At 33.7% G+C, this 9755-nt stretch overlaps 2 protein-coding genes across 3 annotated transcripts in view; one reads left to right on the forward strand and one right to left on the reverse strand.

Moving 5' to 3' along the window:
* FGFR1OP2 (FGFR1 oncogene partner 2) overlaps positions 1 to 9755 on the reverse strand; it is a 74217-nt gene that overhangs the window by 40708 nt on the left and 23754 nt on the right. The window lies entirely within an intron of this gene.
* INTS13 (integrator complex subunit 13) overlaps positions 1 to 9755 on the forward strand; it is a 37063-nt gene that overhangs the window by 6209 nt on the left and 21099 nt on the right. The window contains exons 4-8 of the mRNA XM_044678714.1: positions 766 to 968; positions 1407 to 1487; positions 2225 to 2315; positions 4142 to 4270; positions 6916 to 7000. Coding sequence (XP_044534649.1) covers positions 766 to 968; positions 1407 to 1487; positions 2225 to 2315; positions 4142 to 4270; positions 6916 to 7000 — 589 coding nt within the window. The remainder of the gene's footprint in view (positions 1 to 765; positions 969 to 1406; positions 1488 to 2224; positions 2316 to 4141; positions 4271 to 6915; positions 7001 to 9755) is intronic.

The following is a 9755-nucleotide window of genomic DNA, read 5'->3' on the forward strand; positions in this document are numbered from 1 at the left end:
CACTCTGTCTCATTTTCTGTGAAGTCATCAAGTACTAAGTTATATGCTGACTTGGTTTGAAGTATTCATTTCTGTTCAAATTTGGTAGGCAACATGGTACTTTGGAAAGAAAACTAGATTGGAATTAGAGGTTTGAATTCTGTGGCTGTCTGATTTATTGTGTGTGAGATCTTAAAAAGTCACATCTGAAGCTTTTGTTCAATCTAGTAATCTGTGAAGGATGAAGATATTATTTGTGTTAAAGAGATAATTCAGTAATCTATATTTTTTGGTTTAGCCAAAATAATTTTTTATTAGTTGTGTGAGAGAAAGAACTGGACCATGAACACCATGAATATTCAAACATATCATAACTATGTTCCTCATCATAGTTCACTATAGCTAAACAATTTATAATTTTAGATGAAGTTGGTATAAAATTATCTGGGAAAGTACAAAGTTTGCAGTTGATAAGGGAATATAATTCTGGGAAAGGCTCAATGGCCAAGTGAGAGATTTGAGATGTTCTGAGAAAGGTAATATATTAATGGATAATTTTGATTATAACATATTGAGCAAGTACTTTCCATTGTTTTGTCTAGAGACAGCCAGATTTTTCACAGGAAAGATAATTTTTTATAATCTCTCAAGGAAGCAATTTTTAGCCTACTCATAGCTTGTTTCACTAATGTCAAATTCTTTAGAAGTAAAACCAGATAAGATAGGCCTAACCTAATGTCCTGATGCCATACTTGTCATTATTTTTTCCTCCTTTCTCTTAATTAGTTAATGGCTGCATTAGCTGCTGTTGGACCACCTAATCCTCGTGCAGATCCAGAATGCTGCAGTATCTTGCATGGTCTGGTTGCAGCTGTTGAAACCCTTTGCAAAATTACTGAATATCAACATGAAGCTCGAACTATGCTGATGGAGAATGCAGAACGTGTTGGGAATAGAGGACGAATAATTTGCATTACTAATGCAAAAAGGTGTGAAATTTCTGAAGCAAATCTAATGATTGGCTTATTTGCATTTTTGTTAAAATGCTTCAGAAATATTTTTTAAAAGTTAAGTTGAAAATGATCCTTTGGGGGGAAAAAAAGAAAATGGTTCTTTTGTTACAGAGGTTGTATTTACTATGCTGAAATAATGATTTTAATTATTTACATTAAAATCATTATTTCAAATGAGATTTTTAAAGTAGAATTGATTTTTAAAATATAAATATTGGTCAGTCAATTTCTTTGGCATTAGCTGAATTTTCTAGCATTGAGCTAGTTATGGTGATATTTTGTTGAAATGTTCTAAGCCTTTTCATGATTAAATTTTGCACCCTTAATAAAACATATGCAATGGATTAGATTTTTCAAAAAATTCAATTTCATAGTGTGGTCTCTTATAATCATCTTTGTCTTTTTAATCCACAGTGATAGTCATGTACGAATGCTTGAGGATTGTGTTCAAGAAACTATTCATGAACATAACAAGCTTGCTGCTAATTCAGATCAGTAAGTATAAACCACAAAGAGCATGGGAGTATGTATGTTAAATACCAGCACCCTGGGCTAACAAATATATTTCTCAAATAACTTGTTGGAATTGCCCTTTCCTCTTTATTTTCCCCAATGTTTTCAGAACCTTCAGTGTTCCTTTTGTAGCTGTTCCCTTTTCAGAGAGGGTGAGGGGGTAAAATCTGCGGATAACTTCTTTGCTATAAATAGTTCTCTTTGCCATAGAGTACTATTTCTGAAAAATTCTAAGAGACCAGCAAATTGCTGGCAATGTTACCAAGCCTTGCACTTATTTCAGTGTCCAAATGCCTGTATTCTTAGGAATTACTGTAGAAGTAAAGTATAAGAAGTGTTGTCTTTTTAGTGCTAAGGAACTATTAGGAAAAGATTTATTGTTGAAATTTTTTTCTCTATCCTTTAGTGTAATAATAGTTTTTTTTTCTGTAGAAGCATCTGTAGTAGACATCTGGGAAATTATAAGTTATCCTCTGATTTTTTTTCCCAAAACCTAATGTACTTTGTCAAATTAATTGACCATAATTATTGAACTTGTATGAACATGCAAATTTCTTAAATATTTAGCCTTTACAATAACCATAACATCTATTCTGTTACTTTTATATTTCGCAAGTTCCATGGAAATATACCTACAAAATGGGTACATTTAACTTCTTTCACATGAAGAAAATACATGTTATATTATATTATTCTAAATAAGAAATTTATCTCTTAAGTCTCATGCAGATCCAAAAGTGTGAATTAGTTTTGATCCATACCTACCCAGTTGGTGAAGATAGTCTTGTATCAGATCGTCCTAAAAAGGAGGTAAGGTCTTAACTAAGTAAGTTACCAAAGGAAATATATGGATTATAAATAATACACAGTGAGTATGAAGTTTGCATTAAGCATTTATCATTTACAATGGAAAGCTTAGATATTCCCCAAATCCTACTTAAAGGAAAAACTATTTTAAAATCTGTTTTCCTGTTATAGTACTTATTCCATATGGTCACATAGTATCGTTTTGGCTTATTATACATGAAATTGTGGAAGTAGGATTCTATGGTGAAGGCAATAGGGTATGCTGTCACAAATGGCATTTAAAATAGACCACATGTTTTTAATCATTGGATTGACTGAAAATTTCAAAGAATGTCCTTCAATAAAGTCTTCTTTCCTCTGCATACTGTAAAAATCCTAAAGCTTCTTTAAATGATGTGACAAAGGTAACTTTGACCTTCTGTTACTATTAAGCAAAGCATAAAACAATATGTATTTTTACCAAAAATGTTTTCCATTGTTATCAAAGAAATAAATGAGCAAAAAAGATGTATTGGTAAATCATGAATTGAGTATTTTGTGTGGGAAGTGCATTAATTTTGTGAGAGACTGGTCATGGTTTTCAGTGGTATGGTACTTTAATTGGTGCAGATTATAGCACTCTTAACCTGAGTGAATGATTTTAATAAGTTGTGGACTGTGAATTTTAATTTTTTATTTTATGCTTTCAAATGTCTTATTGGGGCCCTTTCACTTTTGCATCACAGTAACTTCCAGATAAAGCAAATTCTTCCACTAAGCTTTCTTTCATCCCTTGTAACTAAGAAAAATACATAAGCAAAAAGAACAGATGCTCTGTCTGATTTTGGCTATATCCTTTTGTACCTTTAGTCCCTAGCGTCTCTTCTGCTCTCCTGGACCAGGATGATGTCATTGCAGTTGCTCATCATTCAACTTCTTGTCAATGTTCTTTTCATTTGTGTTTTGTTTAGTAACATTACATATGTTGTTCTGGTTTTGCTTAATTTGACCATGCTTTGGTGCATGTTTTATCTAAATCCCTAATTTTTTATTTATTACACAAAATTCTATTATAGAATTAAGCTCCTTGAGAGTAGAGCCTTTAAAAAAATATTTGCATCCTTAACACAAAGTACAGTGCCTAGTGCAGAGACATTTAAAAAAATTCTTGTGATTTCTGTAACACTTCTCAGTTATGGAACATCCATTTTATTTCCAGTTCTTTGTAACTACAAAAATGTTGCTATAAATATTTTGTATTTATGCTACTTTCTTTCTACAGTTGATCTTGTTTAAATGTATGTATAGTAGTGTGGATTCTAGGTTAAAGGCTATGAAGAATTTAGTCACTTCCCTGGAATAATTCCAGATTGTTTTTGTATAAAGGTTGTACCACTTTCCATGTCACCCAACCAGTATATCAGTGTTACCTGTCTTTCACCATCCTTCTAATGCTGTTTTTGTTTATCTTCTTTATAAATTTGTTGAATATGAGGCAGAATCCCAGTATTTTAAGTTATTTTCCTCTTATTAGTGATTTGGAACATATGTTTTAAACTATCAGACTATTTTCATTAGAAGGATATGGACAGCAAACCCCCTTTTGTGGGCAAAAATTATCTTCCTAAAAGACCATTTTGTCATATCTGTCTTGTTTTCCATTTATATTCTTTTTCTTGAATTCAATTTGTATTTGAATCGAAGAAAATATAAAAACAAAATAAGGTTAATGTTAATTTGATATGTCTTTATTTTTTAAGTTTTGTGAAACAATATTAAAAAGTAATGTTTTAAAAAAGTATTTAGTGACAGATTCTAACTCAATACTCTGTACTATTTATTATTTGTAGTTGTCTCCAGTTTTAACCAGTGAAGTACACAGTGTTCGAGCAGGGCGACATCTTGCTACTAAATTGAACATTTTAGTACAGCAGCATTTTGATTTGGCTTCTACTACTATTACCAATATACCAATGAAGGTAAGATGACAATTTTTCTCATGTTGGAGGGACCGTATTCCTATTTTTTAAAAGTTATTTTGAAGTTTACTGTTTATTTTAATTGGATCTTTGCATTTTTTCTCTCCATATCATGTTTTTTTTGCTAGCCCACATTCACTGTATGTGACCAGGTCAGTAAATATTGATGTATGCCTTGAAGGATCACAGAACAAAATTCCATACTGTTATTTTACCAATTAAGATTAGGCTATATAAATTTTTTTCTGTTCATATTATTTTTTACAAAATCTAATCAGTTCATCTCATGTTATTGCCGTGTCTGTGATTCTTTTCTGGATAGCTGTGTTACTAGATTTTCCTTATTTTGTGCATTCTAGTGGAGCTTTTCTTTCCTATGTAATTTTCTTAACCATTTAACATAAAGGTGTTAATAACTAATAGATACTGATCACAATTGGCCATGATTTTCAAATGACTTATTACTCTCTAATGTCAGGAAATTTGAATTTTTATAACTTTTTTATTCAGTTCAAAAACATTAAGAATTTTTATGCTAGGACAATACCAGAACAAAAATGAAATAATCTCTGTTCTCAGTTCTACCTTCATGAAGTGCTGGAGGTAGATTTTCTTTGAACTCTTGAGATTTTATTTCTGTTATGCTACATACAATTGTCAATTATGACATCATTAAGCTATGATTTAATTGTAACTTACATTTCTTGCCATCATTCTTTTTTTTTAAACATTTACCAGCTGTCTTAGAGCAGGTACCAAATATCACTTCCAAAGCAGAAGAATGATAAGGGCTAGGCAATGGGGGTTATGTAACTTCAACTGCCATCACTTTAAACAATGGTGTAAATCAGATAGTGGCAGGAGTTTTTTTGTTTGTTTGTTTGTTTGTTTTTTTGTTTTGTTTTTTTTTAACCCTTACCTTCCTCTTGGAGCTAGTATTGGCTCCAGGGCAGAAGAGTGGTAAAGGGTAGGCAATGGGGGTCAAGTGTCTTGCCCAGGGTCACAGAGCTGGGAAATGTCTGAGGCTAGATTTGAACCTAGGACCTCCCGTCTCTAGGCCTGGTTCTCAATCCACTGAGGTACCCAGCTGCCCCCGCAGGACTTTTTTTAGGTATTCTTTTCCTTTTAAACAATATTGAGAAGGAAAAAGGAATACTTTTAAAATTACATTGGCTAGACTCTGTTGGAAAATGTATGTTACCCTAATAGAATCTTTTGTACATAGCAGTTAGCAAATACAGTGGAACTGATTTCCCTTAATATCTTAAATATAATTTCAATGTACATTATAACAAAAAAATGGTTTTTGGTTGGTAGTTTGCTTTTACCTTATTGATAGGATTTGTGTGCTGTTGATGTGACACTTCTTTCTACCTTGGCCCTTTTAGAATATAGTGTGCTGGAGCCTGTGTTCACTATTTTATGAGCACAGGTTCCTAAGATGTTGATGATTCTGTATTTGCTAATTGATATATTATGATGCTTGCTCATCTGTTACAGCTATTTAAAGATGCTATCTTTTTTTTTAAACCCTAATATCTTTTATATATATCCTTCTATATTAGTTTTGTTACAGGGCTAGGCAATGGGGGTTAAGTGACTTTCCCAGAGTCACACAGCTAGGAAGTGTATGAGGCTAGATTCAAGCCTAGGACCTCCTGTATGTAGGCCTGGCTCTCAATCCACTGAGCCATCCAGCTGCCCCCTAAAGATGCTATCTTTAGCCAAAAGTTTTACTTTCAATTTTGAGTAAATGGCAAGTTTTGTTGTTAGAATCCTATCTGTCTCTATGTGACCCTATTTAGGTTTTTTGGGGGGCAAAATGGTCAGTATCATAGGATAGTTGAGAATTTGAAAAACTTGGACTGGAAATCAGAATTACATTAAAGTTCTAAGGCTGTATCTTAATAGTTATATGACTTAAGGCACTTTTACTTACCCGAGCTTAAGTAACCCCTTATTTGAAAAAGAAAGATACCTAGTTTGCCTTTCTTCAGAGAGTTGTTATGAGGATCGTGCTAGATAATATTTTTAAAAATATTTTATAAACTGTAGAAATATAAGGTGGTATGATAATGATTCATCTAACATTTCTTTTATATTCAACCTTTTAACATTGAGTAGTACCCAAAGAGTGATTGGAAGGAAAAGTAATAATCTTGGTCAGACTTCAGTAGAAAAGAGAGGGAAGCATTAAACTCTACATAAGGATCCTTGCAGGTCCATATTAACATAGGAAACCACATGTTAACATTATTAATGTTTTATTGTATCTCCATTTATTCTATTAATTATTTCCCAATTATATTTTGATCTAGTTCTGTTATACTTGGGAGTGTCATAGGCTACATGTGACTTTGATACCTTTGCTTCATACTTCCAGAGGCAGGATCTTCTTTTAGTTCTAATATAACAACTATGAAATAACTTTTACCAATACTTTTGAGAATTATTTTTCTTCATTAGATTCCATTTTGGGGGGGAAGAAATTATTGCATCTTTAAATAAGTCACTGAGCAAACTACTGCAAAATTAGAACCTACCCCTTTTCTAATGTACTTGACCATTTATTCCCTTTCAAGCAAAAACCAAAATTATTAATTACTTAAGTTCAGGAAAGTAATTTTTAATGTCTCTAATTAAAGGAAGAACAACATGCAAACACATCTGCCAATTATGATGTGGAATTACTTCATCATAAAGAAGCACATGTAGATTTCTTAAAAAGTGGTAAGTAATTCATAGTGTATTTTTTTGGTAGACTGTATGTAGTAATGGAAGCATTTAAAATTGTAACTTTTGTTAAAATAAAATCAGTTGTATTATTTCTTTTTTTCTTTAAAAAATACCCTTATTATATAATGTGGGTTAAGTGACTTGCCCAAGGTCACATAGCTAGGAAGTGTCTGAGACTAGATTTGAACCCAGGAACTCCCATTTCTAGGCCTGGCTTTCCATTCACTGAGCCACCTAGCTTCCCTTCAGTTATTCTTCTCTTAATGCTGGGAGTTAATCTATAAAATTAATTCTTCAGCAAACTCTTATTAGGGCCCTACAGTGTACAGAGTACTGTTGGTTTCTAGTAATTTCCAGTTTTCTTAAAACTGCTTTTAAGTGGGTTTTTTTTAAACATTTATTAATATTCATTTTTAACATGGTTACATGCTTCATGCCCCTACTTTCCCCTTCACCCCCTGCACTCCCCCCACCCATGGCCGACGCACATTTCCGCTGGTTGTAACATGTGTCCTTGTTCAGGGCCTATTTCCAAATTGTTGATAGTTGCATTGGTGTGGTAGTTTCAAGTCTACATCCCCAATCATGTCCGCCTCAGCCCATGCGTTCAAGCAATTGTTTATCTTCTATGTTTCCTCTCCTGCAGTCCTTCCTCTGAATGTGGGTAGCGTCTTTTCCATAAATCCCTCAGAGCTGTCTTGTGTCATTGCATTGCTGCTGGTACAAAAGTCCATTACATTCTATTTTACCATAGTATATCAGTCTCTGTGTATAGTGTTCTTCTGGCTCTGCTCTTATCGCTCTGCATCAGTTCCTGGAGGTCTTTCCAGTTCATCTGGAACTCCTCCACTGTATTATTCCTTTTAGCACAATAGTATTCCATCACCCGCATATACCACAATTTGTTCAGCCATTCCCCAATTGAAGGACATACTTTCCTTTTCCAGTTCTTTGCCACCACAAAAAGCGTAGCTCTAAATATTTTTGTACAAGTCTGTTTATCTATGATCTCTTTGGGGTACAAACCCAACAATGGTATGGCTGGAACAAAGGGCAGGCATTCTTTTATAGCCCTTTGAGCATAGTTCCATATTGCCAGCCAGAATGGTTGTATCATTTCACAACTCCACCAGGAATGCATTAATGTCCCAATTTTGCCACATCCCCTCCAGCATTCATTACTCTCCCCTTCTTTCATTTTAGCCAATCTGCTAGGTGTGAGGTGATACCTCAGAGTTGTTTTGATTTGCATTTCTCTAATTATTGGAGATTTAGAACACTTTCTCATGTGCTTATTGATACTTTTGATTTCTTTACCTGAAAATTGCCTATTCATGTCTCTTGTGCATTTATCAATTGGGGAATGGCTTGATTTTTTATACAGTTGCTTTAACTCCTTGTATATTTGAGTAATTAGACCCCTGTCCGAGTTTTTTGTTATAAAGATTTTTCCCCAATTTGTTGTTTCCCTTCTGGTTTTGACTACATTGTTTTTGTTTGTACAAAAGCTTTTTAGCTTAATATAATCAAAACCATTTAATTTACATTTTATAATTTTCTCTAACTCTTGCTTGGTTTTAAAATCTTTCCTTTCCCAGAGATCTGACAGGTATACTATTTTGTGTTCACTTAACTTATTTATAGTTTCCCTCTTTATATTCAAGTCATTCACCCATTCTGAATTTATCTTGGTGTAGGGTGTGAGATGTTGATCTAGACCTAATCTCTCCCATATTGTTTTCCAAATTTCCCAGCAGTTTTTGTCAAATAGTGGATTCATGTCCCAAAAGTTGGGCTCTTTGGGTTTATCATACACTGTCTTGCTGATGTCATTAACCCCAAGTCTATTCCACTGATCCTCTCTTATATCTCTTAGCCAGTACCATATTTTTTTTTTTTTTACCCTTGTACTTTGGTGTATTGTCTCATAGGTGGAAGATTGGTAAGGGTGGGCAATGGGGGTCAAGTGACTTGCCCAGGGTCACACAGCTGGGAAGTGGCTGGGGCCAGGTTTGAACCTAGGACCTCCTGTCTCCAGGCCTGACTCTCACTCCACTGAGCTACCCAGCTGCCTCCTACCATATTGTTTTGATGACTGCTGCTTTATAGTATAGTTTAATATCTGGTACTGCTAGGCCCCCTTCCTTCACATTTTTTCCCATTATTTCCCTTGATATTCTTGATCTTTTGTTATTCCAAATGAAATTTGTTATAGTTTTTCCTAATTCAGTAAAGAAGTTTTTTGGTAATTTGATAGGTATGGCGCTAAATAGGTAAATTAATTTGGGTAGAATGTTCATTTTTATTATGTTAGCTCGTCCTACCCATGAACAATTAATGGCTTTCCAATTGTTGAGCTCCAGTTTTATTTGTTTGGAAAGTGTTTTGTAGTTGTTTTCGTATAATTGCTGTGTTTGTTTTGGTAGATAGATTCCCAAGTATTTTATATTGTCCAGGGTGATTTTAAATGGTGTTTCTCTTTCTACCTTTTGCTGCTCTAATGTGTTGGAAATATACAGAAATGCTGATGATTTATGTGCATTTATTTTGTATCCTGCAACTTTGTTAAAGTTGTTGATTATTTCTACCAGCTTCTTAGTTGATTCTCTAGGATTTTTTTTTTTTTTTTTTTTTTTTTTTTTTTAACCCTTGTACTTCGGTGTATTGTCTCATAGGTGGAAGATTGGTAAGGGTGGGCAATGGGGGTCAAGTGACTTGCCCAGGGTCACACAGCTGGGAAGTGGCTGAG

Source organism: Gracilinanus agilis, chromosome 5 (assembly GCF_016433145.1).
Source record: "Gracilinanus agilis isolate LMUSP501 chromosome 5, AgileGrace, whole genome shotgun sequence".
Taxonomy (NCBI): domain Eukaryota; kingdom Metazoa; phylum Chordata; class Mammalia; order Didelphimorphia; family Didelphidae; genus Gracilinanus; species Gracilinanus agilis.